The 21,289-nt window shown below is 39.8% G+C and overlaps 1 protein-coding gene across 1 annotated transcript in view; it reads right to left on the reverse strand.

The window, feature by feature from the left end:
• taf2 (TAF2 RNA polymerase II, TATA box binding protein (TBP)-associated factor) overlaps nt 1-14,452 on the reverse strand; it is a 28,431-nt gene extending 13,979 nt beyond the window's left edge. The window contains exons 1-15 of the mRNA XM_079641490.1: nt 13,973-14,452; nt 13,702-13,756; nt 12,268-12,428; nt 10,893-11,011; nt 10,146-10,287; nt 8,091-8,322; nt 6,340-6,524; nt 5,859-5,972; nt 3,579-3,678; nt 3,142-3,227; nt 2,924-3,059; nt 2,642-2,796; nt 2,186-2,300; nt 1,697-1,806; nt 1,274-1,339 (exon numbers count right to left, since the gene is read on the reverse strand). Of these exons, the coding sequence (XP_079497616.1) occupies nt 1,274-1,339; nt 1,697-1,806; nt 2,186-2,300; nt 2,642-2,796; nt 2,924-3,059; nt 3,142-3,227; nt 3,579-3,678; nt 5,859-5,972; nt 6,340-6,524; nt 8,091-8,322; nt 10,146-10,287; nt 10,893-11,011; nt 12,268-12,428; nt 13,702-13,756; nt 13,973-14,022 (1,826 nt within the window). The 5' untranslated portion in view covers nt 14,023-14,452. The remainder of the gene's footprint in view (nt 1-1,273; nt 1,340-1,696; nt 1,807-2,185; nt 2,301-2,641; nt 2,797-2,923; nt 3,060-3,141; nt 3,228-3,578; nt 3,679-5,858; nt 5,973-6,339; nt 6,525-8,090; nt 8,323-10,145; nt 10,288-10,892; nt 11,012-12,267; nt 12,429-13,701; nt 13,757-13,972) is intronic.
• Between the last annotated feature and the right edge of the window lie 6,837 nt (nt 14,453-21,289).

The following is a 21,289-nucleotide window of genomic DNA, read 5'->3' on the forward strand; positions in this document are numbered from 1 at the left end:
TCCTCAGTGATGAGGACACAGAGGAACCTGAAGCTGCTGACTCTCTCCTCCGTAGTCCCACTGATGGCGATGGGGGCGTGTCCCTCTCTCTGCTGCTTCCTGTAATCCACAATCAGCTCCTTGGTTTTGCTGACGTTGAGATGGAGGTTGTTATGCTGGCACCAAGATGTCAGGTTTTCAACCTCCTCTCTGTACGGTGTCTCGTTGCCGTCGGTGATCTGGCCGATGACGGTCGTGTCGTCAGCAAACTTCACGATGGTGTCGGAGCTGTGTGTGGCCACGCAGTCGTGCGTGAACAGGGAGTAGAGGAGAGGGCTGAGCACACAGCCTTGAGGGGCTCCGTAGCTGAGGATCAGGGTGGAGGATGGGATGTTTCCCACCCGCACTGCCCGGGGTCTGCCCGTCAGGAAGTTCAGGATCCAGTCACAGAGGGCGCTGTTGAGCCCGAGGTCTCTGAGCTTGATGGCCAGCTTGGAGGGCACAATGGTATTGAAGGCTGAACTGTAATCAATGAACAGCATTCTCACATATGTGGTCCTCTGGACCAGGTGTGAGAGGGCAGTGTGGATGGTGAGGGCTATGGCATGGTCTGTGGACCTGTTTGCTCTGTAGGCAAACTGCAGGGGGTCCAGAGAGTCAGGGAGGGAGGAGGTGATGAAGGTTTTGACTAACCGCTCAAAGCACTTCATGATGATGGAGGTGAGTGCTACTGGGCGGTAGTCGTTGAGGCTGGTGATTTTAGACTTTTTGGGGACAGGAACGATGGGGGAGTGTTTAAAACATGTGGGGACTACAGACTGCAGCAGGGACCTGTTGAAGATGTCTGTGAACACCTCTGCCAGCTGAACTGCACACCCTGAGAACACGGCCAGGGATGCCATCAGGTCCTGGAGCCTTGTGTGGGTTAACCCTTTTAAAGGATTTACACATCTGCCCTGTTTAAAACAAAAGGAAAGGGCTCCTGATCCTTCTGTGCCTCCACAGCCTGGCTGCTCTCGAATCGTGCAAAAAAACTGTTCAGCTCATCTGGGAGAGATGCGCACGCAGACACTCCCACAGCACCCCCCGCTGCTCCATCAATGGCTAATAGGTAGACACACGTTTGTTCCAGCGAGAAGAGTCAAGTATTTTATGAATAATGTTTTTCTTAAATTAAAAAAAGCTTGCCTTAAACACTAGAAAACACCATTGCATTATATATAAATAAAATGATACAATAACTAATACATACAATATAAATAACAAACAAATGGCTACAGCAGTGATGTCTTACTCCATTGCCGATAAATCCATGTCAACTTCCTCTCCATTCATCAGAGGAATCTTCTTTTTCTTGTTTCTGGGGGAAAAAACAATGGAACAGTCAGTAAACACAGCCACACTCAGAATTTCTTTAATAGATTCTCTTTGTTGATCACATTTCTGTTCGACTAGAAACAGAGACGAGAGGACAAAGTAAAGAAACAAAGATTAAATAGATAACAACAAGATCAACGTATCACCAAGAAACAAAGCAACATCATGAGTAACAATGAGTATCACACTTATTATATTATAAACATGGTTGTATTAATATTCAAATGATACAAACTATTTTACTGGCTTACAATAATAATAAGTAATATATGATATCTAGTAAATATAAACATTTCTCCATTATTGTGTTGACTTATGAGAGTGTGTGCAGCGTGTGTACCGGCGGCTCTTGGAGTGACAGGGGATGTCGTGTTTCAGGCTATTCTCCTCGATCTGCAGCGTGTGGTTGAAGGATCCATCCAGCTCCTGCACTGTCACTTTGATAGGGCCCTGCAGGCAAATAAACATAGGACAATTTTATGAAATGGGAATTCTGTAACAATACTATATTTTTTTTATCCCTTTAAGTCTTGGAGTTTGGTTTTAGAATAGGTCTCCCTCGAAGGGAAAGACTGTCTTAGAAGGATAGCCATGTTTGTGCCATACTTGGTAACTGGTGTTTTGCACTGTAAAATAATAACTAATCCTCTCATTGACCATCAGCAAATGTTGGCAAGCAGACTAGGATTGTGGCCTACAGTACACTTTGATTTTATTAAAAATGTCATTTGAATCTGCTGTAAAAAAACAACAACGATTTACTTAAAAAAATTGACTGCTCTAGACACAGACAATTCATTTATTCCAAACACTGTATGTGGACGCTCACCACATATTTCTGGGTTCCAGATGATGTGTAGTCCTGACGGATCTCCAGCTCCAGCACGTTCCTTTTCCTATTAAAAGCAAAACTGCCAAAGAATTTCACCACAGCACTTTGGTCTCTGGAGTAACAAAAGTTAAGGCCAATACATTTTTTTTATTTTTTTTTATTCAAGATTAAACAATGAACTGGTGAAATGTTTAAAACATGACCTTTGTAATTATTTTATACATTTGATATCTTTTTGCATTTGTTTTAACGTGAGTCAGTTCTGAGTCAGTGGACTAAGTTTCAAGGCTGCAGAAAAACCTGAAAAGTGCTTTAATTAACTAAAACTATTTAAGATCTGACATGACCAAACATTGAACCTCTATATTTCCCTTCTGTGTAAGGTCATACCGTGAAGCAGTTCAATAATCACTCTGTGTGCTGGCAAACCATCCATTCCAGATTGAAGGATACACCCACTGTTTGATGAGGGGGCCGATGTCTTTGCCTGAGACGTTGGAGATGGACTTGAGGAAGGCGTGAGTGGACAGAAGCATCTGGCTCCACATGTGACTCTGGTACTTCTGGGAGGAGGCGGTACTCGCCAGGCTCAGAAGCTTGTTGAAAACCTTTAGTAAGGGAGCAGAAAACAAAGAATTCAAATGAAGACAAAACCATCTTTTGTTATGAGGTTAATAAATACTGCCTTCGACGTTTAAAGAGGCATAAGACAGGGAAATGCTGGCAGTGTGTCACCTGCAACATGAACTCCATGCTGATCCGGTTCTCTATCAGCCTCATCACCAGGTGGGCCTTACACTGGAACATCTTGTAGTACTCCCAGGACAAAGTGTGGGGGTGCTTGATGGAGAAGTGGAGGTGGGGGGTTGGACTGAAGATAGAAAACAGTTAGCTCAGTGTGTCATGCAATTATGATCCAGGACCAAATGACTGTGATTGGATTGAAGAGTTACTTGTCTTTCTCTTTTCCTCCACTGAAGGTCGGGTGCAGCAGAACCCCCCCCATCTTCAGTTCATACTCCACAATCTTGTCCAACTCCTGAAGAGAAAATAATAAAATTCATAAACATTTATAAATTAATCAAATTTTTAAATTCAGTTTAATATAAGCTCAAATAAGTTGATAATTAGTTAAGTCTATGAGTGAATGGCTGCCTACTGCACCGTTATATTTGTTATAGATAAATCTGTGATTATTTTCCCAGATTGTCTTTTACATTTCAGAGAAAAGTGAAAGGGAAATACTAAGAGCCAAAACAGTTCAAAAAGCTCCTAATTTTTCTCATACTGACTGTGCTGCACACTTTTTTTCACTCTCTGTCGAAAACCAGAGCCATGCTATTATCACCAAGTTCCGACAGGATAAAGAGTTGTCTAGAATAACTGTTACCTCTTTGATCCAGTGCCGGTACTCATTCACTCCAAAGGTCTTCTTTAGGTAGAGGCCGTAGATGTAGCCTGAGATCCCCTTCAGCACCCACTCATCAGCCCTTCAGGAGGAACAACACATATAATGCACTGCAAGTTCACAAAATACAAATCATCACCAAATATCAATGTCTTCACCTGGGGGGGTTAAGTGCCCCGCATGGTTTGAGGTATATGTCCAACGTTCAGGCATTATTCAATGAATTGTAACAAATGAAATGCAGGTTAACTCCATATTTAAGAAAATGAACTCCAGACCTTTGATCCTTCACACTTTCAAGGAGCCCTTTCTGGGATCCTGATTAAATAGGATATGGAGATTAAACCCCGGAAACTGAGAGCTCACCCTGTTTCCTTCACGGCTTCAAGCTTATTAAAAGTGACTTTTAAAGTAAAAGGCCACACTTGTGTTGCTCTTTACTAAGTTATTGTGTAAGTTATCCTTGTGGTATTCCTAGGAACAAACTTGGCATGGCAGACACAGCTTTTGTACATTTATCAGCCTGGATTTATTAGCTTGTAAAAAAAGGAACACAATACTATGATTCAACCTGGGTGGTTTAACAGCGTCATGCTGAACTGAATCCATCCTGCGGGTAGCAATTAGGATTTCAACTGTGCATTAGCTCTGATCAACTTTATGGACACTATGGAATTATTCTCCTAAAATATTTCATCCTAATATTGTCTTGAGAATATTTTTGATTCAATATTAAAAACAAGGTCGAACTCTTAAGCTTTGAGTTTCTTTCCTTTCTTTTTAGAGAAACCCTTCTTAAAAAGTAGTCCCAACTTCCTTCTTGTAACACTGAAAAAACAGCACTTTACAAACCAACACCCTCAGATGCAATTGGTCAATGAAATCTTCAGCAGATTTTCATTAAGAAAAAAACTCTATTACACAGAAACACAAGGCGGAGATAAAACACAAATCAATGTATTGTTTCCTAAAGCTCCTCAAACTTCAGTTTTTGATATCAAGGTTTCATAAATTTGTAAAAAGAGCAGTTTTTATTTTTCCGTGTGCCTTTTTCTTTTATGTCTGACAGGCTACTGAGCACGGCTGCTTTCAATTACAGCCCTAGTGAACCCCCACTCTGATTAATTGCTAGCAGGCAGCACCATGCTTTGCTAGAATCAAAGAGATCTGAGTCTCCTGAGATCTTTTCTTACACAACACCAGCCAGCTCAACAACATAAGCAAACCAAGGACACACATCTGATGTGTGTTCAAAGGTCAGAGACGGGGGGACAATACGCGTTTCTCTTCACAATACTAGCAGGATTTAAGTCCTATCGATGGGCCTCTTATCTTAACACAAGCCTACTGAGTTTTGGACAAAATTATGAAGTATAAATGTGTTATTTTCACCTTTTTTAAAATACATTTCTTCCTGCTGGGGTCCCTACAGTCTGGGAATTTCATAAATGTATGGAAAGCTGAGACGATTAAATGAATTCAGCTGTATAAACGTGTGTAAATGTTAGTCAAGTCTATTCATTGTTGTCAGATTATTTTTTGAAACAGGACCTCACTTTATAAAATGAGCTCTAGGATCATCAGAACCTCATTCAACTTAACAAGCACAACTAGAGACTGAGGGCTTTTAGAAGCTTTCCTTATTCCCTAAGCAATTATTGCAAATGTCCAAAGTTTTTGATACCAAATCTCTGAATGGATTTTTCTCTGTTGTTTTTCGATCAAGTGTTGAGTGATCCAGAATGATCAACACAAACCTTTCTGCCATACTGTATGAAACATAATAGAGCATGGGTATGGCCATTCACAGTCATAGTGTGATCATAGTGTTCCAGGATCTTCTACACTGTAAACTTTTAGATTTGAAATGCGTCTTACCAAAAAGTATATAAAACCTTCCATCTTCAGGGTCTCAACTTTCAGATGATGTATACCACTGATATTTGGCATGTACTTTTGACATGCGATCTCCCCCTAAAGATCCCCTGTCCCACTCGCAAAATAAAACAAAGATATGTTTTCTAAGGGTTAATGCTGTGATAGGCTCTAAGTTGTCTTTTTGTTATTAATCTTATCTTTAAGTTGGTTTTCTGGTAGATCCAGAAAAATGTCCCCACATAGGGCTTAGGCAATGTCTTGATTGACGCAGCGATTAGCCAGTGAGAAATGGGTCTTCAGTATCTGAGGTCTCAACAGGACATGTCTGCCTGTGTGGCTTAGACTTCCCGTCTCCGAGCTAACAGGCTCACTGTGCAGACTCACCATGACATCCTGGAGATAAAACAGCCAAAGAACTGCTGAGCCAGGGCCTGGGCCAGACAGCGACGTGTCTGCGGGGTCTGGTCTATGATCATAGAGCTGTGGAGCAGGTTGGTGCTGAAAACAAAACCAACAACTCCAGGTGAGACAGAATCAGACACAGTACATGAATATAATATGACAAAATGCTGTTGTTGTTTATGAAGCACTGAAGGGTTTAGTGCCAAAATACATTTCTGATCTCCTGCTACATTATGAACCATCCAGAACTCTCAGGTCTTCTTGAACGGGTCTGCTTTCTGAGTCAGAACTAAACAGTGAGAAGCAGCATTCAGTTATTATACGCCAAACATCTGGAACAAACTCTACTACTTTAAATCAAGGCTCAGGACTTTTCTTTTTGCCGCTGCTTTTAATGGAACTATTCGTATCTTACACTGCACTGTAACTTTATTCTTGTATTTGATGAAAGTCTCATGCCTACCTGAAGATACTCATGGAAGCATAGGAGGACACTTGTACGTAGGCCTCGTCCACAAACACAGTCTTGAAGCAGGCATAAGGGTAGCGGCATGTCAGAATCTCCTCATAGAACTCAAAGATCTCATGCAGGTAAGACATGGAGTGTTTGAGCAGGGGCAGCAGCTGTGGCAGGCAGAAGTGGGTCACCTGGGGGGGTGGGGGGGGAGGCGGGCAGGACAATATTAGAGTTAATTATTCGGAATATTGTACCAAAAAAAAGGGGAAAATGTTCATGTTAACAAAACTGTGTTTCTATCATCTGTTATATTCTGTGTCGTTTAATGACAGCTACCCTGACAGGATAACAATAACCCTATTGTTGTCCTTTACTGCATCACTACCATCACTACTAGTGGTGGGAAGTTGCTAAGTACATTTGTTCAAGTACTGTACTTAAGTACATTTTTAAGATACATGTACTTTACTTGAGTATTTCTTTTTTATGCTACCTTGTGCTTCTACTCCAATATATTTTGAAAGCAAATATTGTAGTTTTTACTCTACTACATTTATATCACAACATTAGTTACTTTTGCAGGTTCATATTTTTTTTATACAAAAATGTAATTAAACTAAAGCATTATGATGTATTATAATGGATGGAAATACCTGGCAGTCTAAAAAAGTAATTAAACTTCTCTCCAGCTTTACAAGCTGCAAAATCAAATGTTAAACTCGTTAATGGATATCTAAATATAATCCAATGATAACAAATATTGTGTTCTAAAATTGGCCACTTGGATAATGAGTCATTTTAGATTTAGTACTTAAGTACATTTAGCTGTCAATACTTTTTTACTTTTACTTAAGTAACTTGAATGCGGGACTTTTAGATGTCCCACTTCATCATGTCGTAGCAGAGTATTTCTGCAACGCGGTTTTATTACTTTTACGTATAACATCTGAGTAATTCTTCCACATCTGATCACTACACCTTACACAGGCGGGAAGTCCATTTCCACCACTACACTTTTTTCAACTCATCTTCAATACAGCTACATTGTGTTTAGGGGCATCTAGTGGTCATTAAGTAGAACATACAAGGATGGATAACATATTACTGCATTACACAGATACCATGAATATATATAAACATTTAATCCTGCGTCTCTCTGTGTTAATGTTTAACATGAAATCTTACTCTTTCCTCTTCCTACATTATAATCATAAAGTGGGCATGTCTGTGGAAGGAAGATATGTGGTTACCCAAAATGTAACCTGACTTTGGAGCCTTACTGAGCCTTCTTCCTGACATGACATGAACCAATAGATTCTTTAGGTTTTTTTCTAGTTCCATATAATACTGGTGTCTTCATTCTAGATTTTAAGAGGTTAAGTAAAAGCAGATCTTTTGTAAGAGAATCACAATTTACCCTACGCAGTTCAAAACTAATTAACGTAGACTAAAAAGTGGACCTTTGCCATTACTGGATTCATACAGTGAGGCCATCCAAGTTTCCCCACACCTCCTAAACTAATTTCCTTTATTATTTTAAATTGTATTTTTTATTTCTCTCATGTCTGCTTCCATTTTTGTATAAACTATGTGGATTCAGCTGAAGGAAAGAGGTACAAAAAAAAAACAGTAGAGAAAAGTGTAGATAGGTTTGTTTAAGTTGCCAAAGCTAAAATAAAAAACAAAACATTGATTTAGGGCTAACTACATGCAGAAACATAATCATTTGTAACTGTTTCTGGTCACTGCAAACCCACCTCATGCATGTAGGGATCTACAAGGATTTCAAATGGCCCCACAGCTAGAGAGATGTTGGGGGCCGCGGTGGGGATGGGGAGGATGTAGTGGTAGGTCTTCTTCCTCATGTCATTAGTGTAGATGGTCTCCACCAGATCTCCACAGGACACCGCCACCATGGAAGCATCCACGGTGAACTCCAGCTTCCATGTGCACAGCTCTGAGTAGGAGTCCACAGAGGGGAACCAGAATCTGGGGGGGACAATATAATGAGTTATGCAAAGACCATTGGTATCATGGAGCTAGTGTGGGTCTGCATTACAGCACAGGAAATGCAGTGAGACAAATAGTAAAGGTTTAATGGTTGCTACAAAACAGGCTACATGTAGGAAGCTTAGTGACTGTGTACTTAAGATGGATAACGGTGTGAGAATTAAAAAAACATTGCACTACAAAGAAGTAGCATGGCAATATCTCATCATTAAAGCACTGCGGTCAAGATGGACATTCGTTTTTGGAGGATTCATCACATTTTGGACTTCAAGACTACTTTCGTCACCAATTTTTTTTTGTTTTCCCTTGTAACTTCTGCTGTGCTTTATGCCTGGATTCGTTTTCTTTTTGTTACACTGTGACAGTGACCATAGGTTGAGAATCTATTGTATCGATTCATTCATTACATGTTCATATGACTTTGGGAAAAGTAGCACTCAATCTAACCTGAACGGAATAACAATGTAAAAAGGCAGCTTGAGACAAAGGCTGAAAACATCTGACCTTCTCCCCTCATTACACAAGTGGATGGACAAATGCATGTATCAGCAGCACAAAACATGGTTTACCTCCAGGTGTAATGTTGCTTTTTGACTGAACTAGGGCTGGGCAATATCTATACTATATCTGTATCTGGATATTTAGATTAACCCAGCCAAATCTTTTCTTGTTTTGTGTCTATATTGACGCCGGGATCTTGAGTCGAGGCTGATCCTCTTGCTGTGGTCCTGCATCCTGGATCCTCTATCCTGAGTTCTGGATTAAGTCGTGGACTTCGGGTCGTGGCTGAACCTGTCTCTGCGGTCCTGCCTGAGTCTCGTCGTGCTGCTTCTCTGATGGCTCCCACAGGATTGTTGACATCTTCGTAGATTCATCTCCTTATTATAGACACATGCATTTCCAAACATTCGGTCTATATGGTGTAAAATGTATTATCTCTTCGATTAACACACGGCATCTATTGCACGTCTGTCCGTCCTGGGAGAGGGATCCCTCCTCTGTTGCTCTCCCTGAGGTTTCTCCCATGTTCCCCTTTAAACTGTGGGGTTTTCTCTGGAAGTTTTTCCTTGTACGTTGTGAGGGTCTAAGGATAGAGGGTGTCGTTTTTCTCATACTGATATTCTAAACAATCTGTGCTTATTAGCTGTAAAGTGTCTCTACTGTAGGCTATCTTTATTATGTGTACAGCACTTTGGCTCGACCAAAAATCGTTTATAAATGTGCTATATAAATAAAACTTAATTTGATTTGATATAAAACTAGATATCGTCTTAGATAAAGTAATATTGCATAAGTGTCTTTTATTGTTTTAAGGCTGCCTTAAAGTAAAGTGAAGTCATTTTCTGAATTTTAAAGACTTAGCTTAGTCATTAAAACCACACTATTTATGATCATTTATCGAAACTCTCTGTGAAAACATTTTGTGAAAGCATCAAAGATCGACCCTACAATTTTTTCACTATTTTCTATTCCAGGTATTTGGTCATAAATGTTGTGTTCTTTAATCTATTCCATATGGCCCAGCAATACAATAATGTTGATAATTGAATCATTATTTGTCCTTAATGAAGTCAAAAAAGGTCAAAAGGGTCAATAAGTGATGTCGATTTCTGAATTGACCACACGGTTCTAGGTTTTCTATCGTGTGTATTTACCCACGTAGCCTTTATATCAACATAATTAATGATGACATCATCTATTTATTTATAATTACAAAGTCAACCATACAATATGGAGACATTTGATTGTCTCCATATAGCCCAGCCCTGCAGTGTAAATAATGGTTGGCCTTGTTTGCAGACCTGGTGGAGTTCTGGTATCCGAAGGAGAAAACGTGAGCCCCCCTCTCCGCCATGCTGCCTTCCACATCTGGAACGACGAAGTGAAGACCTCCTTTTGGCTGGTCCAGGGAAAACTCTATGTACACCTTTAAAACTTTCAGCTCTGGAGGAACATGAAACAAAAACTGTCAGTCCTGCACAACCTCCCAAATGTTGCACATTGTAGCCAAGCTACCTCTTATATCTGCACAGCTTTCCAATTGTCATACCAATAGTGCACATATTTTTACTTTGATTTATTCTATTTTACTTTTAATGGCTGTATCTATATTTAATGTAAATATTGCTATATTTTAATGTTATAATAGTTTTCTTTAAAACGTTTTTTATAATGGTTTTATTTTGTTGGTCCTCTCTTACTATTTATATTCTTTAACTGTGTTTAGATACACACCATACTTACCAAGGCAAATTCCTCATATGTGTAACCTATTTGGGAGTAAACCTGTTCTGATTTTGATTCTGTAGTATCAGGCATTCATTCATAGTAACATTGCTGTCAATTATCGGTGTGGACGGCCAGCAACAACATTTGTTGCATTCCAGGGAAATGTGTTAATATACCTCATGTCAGGCAAGAAATCAATCTGATGAAGAGGATGGAATTTAAAAGGACTTAAAAGATTATGATAGTGTTTGATTTTCAAGGGAAACATGATCCAAACACCTATTTCTTGATTTGCAGTGGCCTTTGTGCCATGGTCTTACCGTCCCCTTGTTTCCAGAGCTCAGAGGGAACTTTGATGACGAGCTCGCCATGTCCTGCATCAGGATCCACAGCACTCACTGCTGCAGTGTAGGCACTGGAGAAGTAGTTGAGGTTCCTCCTAACAGACACACAAAACATTTACACAAAACAGGTTCTTTTAAAGTAGGCGAACAATGGTATTTATAGTAACATGTCCAGACCTGCTGAAATGTGACGGTTACAGGAGTCAAAATTCGAAAAATAAAAAATGTTCTCTTAAATACTTTCTAAATAATAGATGTGAGTTTCTTCTCCATGCCTCACCGTCACAACAACTTTTCCCAAAGCAGGATATCAGAAATACTCATTTAGTAAGATTTCAAAACCTATTGCCAGAAATGTAACAAATGAATCTTCCGACACAACTTTCAGTTGGAACATTTTCTGGCAATTCAATTCCAGACATTGTTTACAGATGCAGACTCAGATAGCTATCCAATTTTCTTTGTAAATTAAATATTCAAAATATTAAGATAATTTCTATTTCTAGAAATCCTAGAGGTGTCTTTTACAATGCGATCAATAAGAAAGATTTTGAAATGTCATATCAAATTGTATGCGGCAGGTAGTTATTAGTTAATACAACAGTCTTGTAAAATAAAAAAAAGAGAATAAACTGAATATGTATGTTGTCATGGCTGTGGTACAGGTACATTGATGCATCAACTGTTGCACTGTCAAACAGTAAAAAGGTTTTCTTTATAGATTTCTTAAATATGCCAATATGCCACATAGTGTGTTTACTGGACAGTAAAGTGAAGATAATAAATGTTTAATTGATGCAACATTTAAATTGTCCAGCATATCTCTCTGCGAAGAAGTCACTCTCAGTCATTGTATAGTGAGGAAACCGTTTGAGTATGGAAGACTGGATTAAGAGCAAGGAGCCACAACTCTTTCAGAAATAAGGTGGACTAGTTGATTACAGAAGGTCATTCATGAACACCGTTAACAATCTATCTGAACGACCTTGATTAGTCAAAGATGAGCAAAGAAAAACTGTTTATGAAATATATGGTGGTTTTTGCCCCTCCTTGCGTCCAGGTTGTCCTCTTGCATGTGTTTTCTATCTTTGCTGAAACATACTGATGTTTGGTTTGACTGTCTGTCAGTGATAAAGGTTAAACTGTTGATGCTCTGCACTCTCTGACCTGGGGTATTTTCTGGACAGTGTGGCTGCTTCCTGACCCTTTTTGGGGTTTTCAGGTTAATGCTCCTGACAATTGGTCTTTGTCTTATTAAATTAAACTAACCTTGTTTCAAGGATTAAGGCATAACACATTCAGTATTCAGTAGAGAATCTGCACTCCACTGAAAGTGGAAAGCCATACTCACTGCTTGGACTCATGGTGGCACACCTCCAGTGTAGGGTCATTGTAAATGAATGGTGCTTCCAGTTCATTGACTCGGACCCTGTAGATGCGGCACTGTTTGCTGTTAAGCTTGATCCGGTTCAGGTTGACCACCGTGGGAAAAATGGTCAGCTCAACAAAGCCCTGAGGGATGCAAACAGAGGAAGAAGTTGGTAACGACGGACATCAGTGGTCAACAGTTACTGAGGTAAAGTTCACTGTCTGAATCATATAACCTGCATTGGACCGTTTTTTCATCTAGAAATGTTCCAAACCCAATTCTCTATGCTGGTTTATCACAGCAGCAAGTCTTTGAGTGCATTGGGATTTATGTTTCACATAGATAGAAACCTTTTTTGTCATTATATAGAAAATACATTGAAATCGAAGTTAAGTACCAGTGGTGCTTAAAACACATCCACATACACAACTATTTGCAAACAATAAAAAAGACAAGCAATAAAAGACAAAAATAAGAATAAGAGGACATTAAAAGTGTACTTTCTGTAACACAGTAACATGCTTTAGTCTGTCACATAGACCTATATAATATCTAACAAATACCAATAATAAAGACTATTTGACTAATTCCCCAAAGTGTTTCAGTCTAAGGTTTTAAAGGCAGTATGCAGTTGTATTTTAAATGCAGTTCGTCATTCTTCCTGTTTGTATGGGTGCAATGTGAATAGGTGTATAAGTGGACAAGAAAGCAGTTATATCTATAGTCTGTTCGATATATATCATAACAAGGGGGTCAGTAACTGGATGGAATCAAGTGGGTGTAATAACAGCCAGCTGCAGAGGTGGAAGAAGTACTCAGATCTTGTACTTAAGTAAAAGTAGAAGTACCGGAGTGTAGGAATACTATTAGAAGTAAAAGTCCAGCATTCAAAATGTTACTCAAGTAAAAGTAGAAAAGTATTATCATCAAAAGATACTTAAAGTACCAGAAGTAAAAGTAGTCAGTGTGCAGATTGGTCCATTTCAGAATAATATATATGATATATTTTATAATGATTGATCATTAAAGTGTTCTCAAAGCTGGTAAATGTGCAGCTAGTTTGAATGACTTTGTATACTGCAGGGTAGCTTGTGAATTTACTCCAGGTGGAACTAAAGTCGGATTTAACACTTGATTATATTTCACATCATCCGGATCTGTAAATTAACTAAAGGTATTAAATACATGTAGTTGAGTCAAAGTACACCATTTACCTCTGAGTTATATTGGAGTAGAAGTACAAAGTAGCAACAAATTGAAATAGTTAAGTAAAGTACAAGTACCTCGAAATTGTACTTTGGTAAAGTACTTGAGTAAATGTACTTAGTTACTTTACACCACTGGCCAGCTGTTTTCTGTCCAACAACAGCAGAATGACCTATGACAATAACGTAAGACTGTAACTTGTGTACTCACAATGACAGACTTTCTCTGGAAGTTGATGTTGTTGATGCACACCACCTGGTGGGTCGTAAAAACAATAACAGAAAAACAATATCAGTATTCGATGTGAACTAAACTAGATACTCATTCAGTCAGCGGATAACGGTCTTTGTACTTTAAGAAACTCTGCTGCCTGTTTGTTACTCACGCAAAACGTTAAGCTACCGTTACCTTTGCTTCAGTATGGAACATTACTGCAAATAATGTAATGCCTACAAGTATGGTATTAAATGAAAATACTTATAATTTAAAGGGGCGCGGGCTCTCAAAGCCCTTGTCCTTCTTCTTGTTCATCCTCTTGTCTCTGTTGTGTTGACTAAAGTTTCAACATGCCGGAACTCTGCTCCTTGTATTGGTGCTTCGTCTCACCAGCCGTGAGAGGCTACTTCCACATGCATGCAGACTGCCGAGAGTAGAACAAACAGGCTCTGAGTCAGACGCAAGCAGTACTGTAATGTCACTGACTCTGTAATGAATGCTTTATATTCAGGTTGTGTCGCCCGGAGACTGCTGTAGTGTTTTTATTGCAACCTCAGTGGACGTATTCATTAATAAAAGTCGGCCATGACTACCAATCGTATTAAATAGAGAGAATAGATCCATATAATGTTGCCTGCGGTAGTCGTGGATCAAAACATCGAGATATATCCTCATTATCCGGCTGCTGATAGAATTGAGATCGCGGCTGCAGTGTGTGCAGCCATTTTGTTAGTAACCTTTGAACTCCCGCGTAAAAATGACAACAAATGCTCTTTTTTTAATATGTTTTTTTATATAACTATCACTTGGTAAGCATACAAACTGTAATCGATGTATAATTATTTCTAAAACAAATGCACATTAATCTTATTTATTTATTTAAAAACTCATGCTACGTAACTTCTCACTTCCGGCTTTTCTAGAAATGCACGAGCTTTGCGAGAGCGCGCATAACCCATGTAAAGACTGGGAACGGATATTCGGGGGGGGGGGGAAGTGTAATGTAAAGTACGATAAAGCCTTCTAAGTTCTACCAAGTGTGTCTGTAGGCCACTAAGAACAACTCAATGTTTTTACCCTCACTTATTTAAAGCATCTTTGACAGCCTCTATTCATAAACGTTTCTCTAACACTGATATTGTTTTATTTAAATTATTACATTCACATATAACAATCTCAATTGTTCCTACAAGCTTTATTATTTTTTGAATAGAGGGAACACCTCTTTAAAATATGTTAAAATCCACATAATGTGTAGAGAGGCGAAGTCCCTCCCCTTCCGGGAGCCTCCATGGGACCCCGGAAGTGGAAAATTATACATTGAAGTCAATGGAGAGAAAAGTTATCTTTTGATCCCGTTTGAATTGTGCCACGAATGACACGTATGATATTTGTCAATCTTAAACACTCATTTCCATGTAAAAACAGTCACAGTTTGTTGGAGAACTGTTGAAATATAAGACTATGAAAAATACGCAACTAGAAAGACTACAAATCCCAAATGCATTCTGGGTCGCGTAAGTGATGTCATAGGCGATAATGCTCCAAGACTGGTTGTAGTGATGGCAAAATGAAGCTTTGAATGAAACGTCGAACCACTTAGACCAGGGGTTTTCAAAGTGTGGGTAGGTGAGCCTCCCCTCAGAGAACATAAGAACAGCCGCGCCCCCCCTCCCAATTATTATTGCTGTTATTATTATTATTATTATTGTTGTTGTTGCTATAATGCAGGGGTATTCAATTGCATTTCAAAGAGGTCCATTAAGAGAAAATGTAATTAAATGCTCTGTTTTCGCTGTCTACCTTCCACCATTTGAAATTACTCCGACTGTTTCTCTCCTCTTGTCGTGTCTCTGTGTGTGTTTGAATCTATCGTGCTGACTGCACCGATTTGATTGGCTGAGTAGCGTCACCTCCTTAAAACATTAAACAATAACTTTTTAAAACCTTTTTATTATTATGTTTTCAACATATTGTATAAAACTCCCCCACTACTTGGACTATTCCTTGCACCCCTCTAGAATAGGCCCGAATGGTCTCAACCATATTGCATCAGTAACGTGAACTTGTTATTATAACAAGATCGCAAGGACGCTGGTAGCGATCGGGAAATTGAGTGTTGTTCAGTTTGTGTGTTGTGAAACATGCGTGTCCGTGCATGAAAATATACCACACACCCAATTACAATTGCATGTTCAATTCACTACCCTGGAAGTTAATACAGTTGTTAAAGTTGGAACAGCCTGTGGACAGCCGTTCTTCCTTGCATGTCAGTCGCCGACACCTTCTTACAGAGGACAGGCACATCTAGCTGCAGCACCACCCGTATATTTCCGCACGCCGTGTTGCTCCCGGTAACACACTGAACGTCAACTTTGCCTCCTTATTACACTCACCCCTACTTTAGTGGGAACAATGAGTCTGCGTCTTTGATGCACAGAGGAATAAACGCAGATCATACTCTGGCTGCAGCCTTGACCGGTACTTGCTTTTGATCAAAGTCAATGCGGAAAACCTGGACTCACACAGGTTGGTGAAGGGAATGAGCACTTTTACAGCCTTTTTGGCGAGGTGGGGGGACTCGGTCTCCGCAGACAGCCACAAGTGGGCAAGTGTCACTTTACTCGTCTTTTTCTCGTTCTTTTGTGTCTCACGCTACGGCTCCCCTGCCCGTCTACACTACAGGCATCAAAAAATCTTGAAGCTGGGCGTGTCTGAAGCTTGACGATTTTTTGCGAGCAACGCGACCAACAACCAATCACATGAATCTCCCGCCCCCGACATTCAAAGCAATAGCAATGTTAAAACGAAGTAAACTGGATATAAACTCTCCAAACAGGCGAAAAACCTACCAGTTTCACCCACTGTCTCTGCCACCTCCCTCCATGCCTGGTTCCTCCGGTTTGTATCCCGGTAAATAGTTCTGGTCGTAATGAACCGGGTGATTTGCTACCGTAATATCTCGTTTGGAATATGAGGAAACTAACTGCGGTCTGGCTCTCCCAGCTTGCACGCGGTTTGTTTGGCTGCGCTTGCACTGGCGGGATTTGCATAAACGGGATTTGCATAAACGGGATTTGATTGGCTGATACCAAGCAGCGAGCCTCAAAAGTTGTAAAACATTGAACATTGTTCAACTTTTGATGCCGATAGATGCTCGTGATGCTTGCAAAGCCATGCCATGCTCCCCACAATGCAGTTCGGCGAAGATTAAAAATCTTCCTACGTCACCCCATTCAAGTGAATGGGCGAAGCGTTGAAAGCATTTTTCGATGCCTGTAGCGTAGACGGGCCGTGAAGCTCTCCGGCGCCCCCCAGGGGAGGCGCGCCTCACACTTTGAAAACCGCTGACTTAGACAATTGTGTCGGAAATAGGTTCATTTCTCGAAGCTTCAGTTACAGCGACCTCTCCTGGTGAAGTGCAAGGCTGCAGTGGGTTTAACGTATCTTTGCCTTGAAAAATATTCGATACACACACACACACTTACGGCCCGTCTACACTACAGGCATCAAAAAAATCTTTCAACGCTTCAACCATTCACTTGAATGGGGTGACGTAGAAGATTTTTAATCTTCGCCGAACTGCATTGTGGGGAGCATGGCATGGCTTTGCAAGCATCACGAGCATCTATCGGCATCAAAAGTTGAACAATGTTCAACTTTTGAGGCTCGATGCTTAGCATCAGCCAATCAAATCCCGTTTATGCAAATCCCGCCAGTGCAAGCGCAGCCAATCAAACCGCGTGCAAGCTGGGAGAGCCAGACCGCAGTTCATTTCCTCATATTCCAAACGAGATATTACGGTAGCAAATCACCCGGTTCTTTACGACCAGAACTATTTACCGGGATGCAAACCGGAGGAACCAGGCATTGAGGGAGGTGGCAGAGACAGTGGGTGAAACTGGTAGGTTTTTCGCCTGTTTGGAGAGTTTATATCCAGTTTACTTCGTTTTAACATTGCTATTGCTTTGTATGTCGGGGGCGGGAGGTTGTTGGTCGCTTTTCTAAGCTTCAGACACGCCCAGCTTCAGACACGCCCAGCTTCAAGATTTTTGATGCCTGTAGTGTAGACGGGCCGTTACGGCCCGTCTACACTACAGGCATCGAAAAATGCTTTCAACGCTTCGCCCATTCACTTGAATGGGGTGACGTAGAAGATTTTTACTCCTCGCCGAACTGCATTGTGGGGAGCTCGCTTGGGGATTTTTTGCGAGCAACGCAAATAGGAATAGGAAGTCCAGGGTTGAAGCTCCATTCGAAGCTTCAGTGTCAAACTGCCATCACTAACTGGTTGCGACTCGCAAAGCAAAGAAGAAGACCGATTTATTCCCTCCAATAAATATAAGAGATTGCTCCAATAAATTCACTTTTAAAGATGCCTGTGTGCTTTGTACCAGGTTGTAATCACAAAAGTGATCATACAAAAGACATGTTAAAAACTTACTGGAAAAAGATAACCGCTGGATAAACCTCTCCTTAAAGTTATGGTTAAGGGTCCTTACCAGGAGTGACTTGCTGGAGGAAATGAAGATGGTGCTCACATGATCTTGATTTCACCCCGAGCAAGCTGGATAAAACATTTAAAGATTGGGCCAAACATGGCCTTACTTCATATTGCACATTTTTCAGCAAAGGAACCATGTTTGATTTTCAAACACTTAAAAAAACGATATGGATTGAATAACAGTGATTTTTTAAAATTTCTACAGGTACGCCATTACTTAAATAGTTCCCTACCAGACAGCCAGAAGGCCCTTGAAAACCCTTTATTAATAGTTTACACCAGTGCATACATATCAGACACAGAGATGAAAGTAATCTCAAAACTTTACCAAGCTCTTCAAGATATTAAAAAGGAAAATACTTTCTATATAAAACACAAATGGGAAAACGAAACCAAAAAAAACATCCCCGACGAAGTCTGGACAAATGACTGTACTTTTCAATGGAAGATCTCGAGCTCAGGCACCAACAGAATGTTTAGTTGGAAGATGCTGAGCAGGTACTTTTTCAGCCCTGCTCAGTCATCACATCATCTAGGGCCCCCCAGCTGCTGGAGGAAATGTGGTTCTCAGCTAGCACATCACTACCATTTTGTTTTGGGCTTGTTCTTTAATAGTAACTTTTTGGGAAAAGATTCATATCGAAATTGAAATAATACTACAGGAAAAAATCCCTTTAAACTGGGACGAATTTCTATTTGGGCTCGTACATTCAATACCCTCAAACTCCAAAACAAAACAATTATTTGGAATTCTTACTGTTGCAGCAAAAAAAGCAATAACTAGAAAATGGCTCAAAGCGGATATCCCTTCTTTTGACAACTGGTACGACAAAATCCATGAAATCTATGTTATGGAAAGAATCACCTTCTCAATGAGGCTTCAGGAAAACACATTTGAAGAAATATGGAAAAAGTGGAGGGTTTACATATCCCAAAGACGACCATCCCTTGTTTTACTGTTTCTATACACCGATTGAATGTATATGTATAGATATGTATGTATGGTCACATATATGTGTATTGAATGTATATATGTATGTTGATATGCATACATGTGTAGACATGTAGACAACCCCTGTGTACTTTTTCGTTTTTATTTTACTTTGATTAATTTTGTTTGCCATTTCATTTGTCACTTTCGGGTCTCTAAAAATATATGATTTGAAAAACTGTACTTGTACTATAATGTGACCCCAAATAAATAAAGAATAAAAAAAAAAAAAAGTGATCATACCACTTGCTCGTTCTATCGCTTCCCGTCTGGTGAAAGGACCAGGACCAAACATATCAGGTAATATACATGATTTGCATGGAACATAGTCAAGTTAGCTACCTAGCTAGTAGCGAGCATGTCAGTTAGCATTACATTAAATTACTTAGCCTTGTCATTTGTATTAGCCTTAACATGAAGTAAACCAAAATGTTAAACAGTAAGAGTAGTCATGATGGTAAGTATTTTGTGAAACATTTGATGAGTAGCCTATCGCCCCCTCCACCAGGTGCTAAGGGGGCGGGAGGTAGGCTAACGCCACATTAGCATATTTTCTACTTAATGCTATCTGTACAAATGGTTAACACTGAACATTAAAAGATCAGGCAGTTCAGGGAGAGTCGAAGGAAGGAAGGCAGGCAGCTTTGCATGACATTCTTCTGGACGTGTTTCATTGTGATGATAGTGAGAGTGAGTCAATCTGTTTGTTGGAAAGACAGTAGTTGAGTGATTACAAAGAGAAAATTATTAAAAGAGATAATTATTCAGTGTTATTACTTTAAAGTGTTGTTACTGACCTTTTTCTCTTTTATTTGCTTTACCTCACCTGTAACTGCTGAGACCCTGAGGAACATGCACACTGGACTGACCTGCTCTGGCAACCTGATTTCCACTGTACGTAATAGTATTTGGTTATGGTATATTATTGATATACATCAATGGCAAAATGCACCCCCCAGAGACACACAGGTATTGAGTGTGATATTTTGCATTGGTCATGTGAAATCCTCTTTACATACTAGAAAACTGTAGGAGCGGCAACTTGTTTTGAAATTTAATTTTTAATATCCGATAATAAAGTTGATCTGTTTTCTTTATTCTTCTCTTTTCCCAGCTCCATCCATCACCATTCTCTGTTCCTGCAGGTCCTGCTTGCTAATCAATATTCATATTTTTTTACACAATTACAAATAAAGTCAATGTATTGTATGACATGAAGTTGTGCTTCATTCTGAGTCAATAATAAATTCATTCTGCCTTCAACTGCAAAATTATTGTGGACTGCACCGACATCCACGTAGCTGTCCCCCCCCACCCCAGTAAGATGAACCAAGCAAAGCTGACATACTCAACATACAGCTGTGCTCTTAAGTTTACATGAAGAATTTGTGAAATATTGGTAATAACAGGTTTAAATGATTATTAGTAATTAATTATATAATTGTCTCATTGTAGATGAGCAGACAGGGAGCCAGACGAGAAAAGCAGAATATGCAGCTGCCATTTTCCACATGGAAAAGAGAAAGGGCCAAGTGTATTTGTGTGGACAAAAGAGAAATCCCAAATACGAAAAATAAAATTATACAATTTACAGATATGTATACAAATATATATATTTATCCTATATACGCCATGTATAATGATGGTGTATGATGTAGAAGGAAGTGTGTTAGATAACAAGTAAATAGAGTTACATACAGATCCATGTTACAGCAAAAGATGGAATAACTAAGAAGCATGCAGTATAATAATAATTACACGCAACAATTAAATAACTGCTCAGCATCTCCACCACAATCCCAATCTGCTGTGTCCTGTTTTCCTCCCCTCTGCATAACACCCCATCACACATACGAAACACAACGCAGAGTCCGAGGGTGTTAAGAGTATGTTTATTTAAATGTCCTCCTCTCTACTGGCCAACACAGGGAGCATATGCTGGGGGTAGAATTGTTCCCGGAGGAGGAGATTTCCATGCCATGCAGGGTCTTTGGGGATGGGGATGATGATCGCCTCCTTCGTGGTCTACAGTAGCAGAGACTCCGGTCTGTGATGTGCAGCTGTTATATAATATACAATACATTTTT

This window comes from Notothenia rossii (genome assembly GCF_949606895.1).
Source record: "Notothenia rossii genome assembly, chromosome: 7".
In the NCBI taxonomy this organism is placed as follows: Eukaryota; Metazoa; Chordata; class Actinopteri; order Perciformes; family Nototheniidae; genus Notothenia; species Notothenia rossii.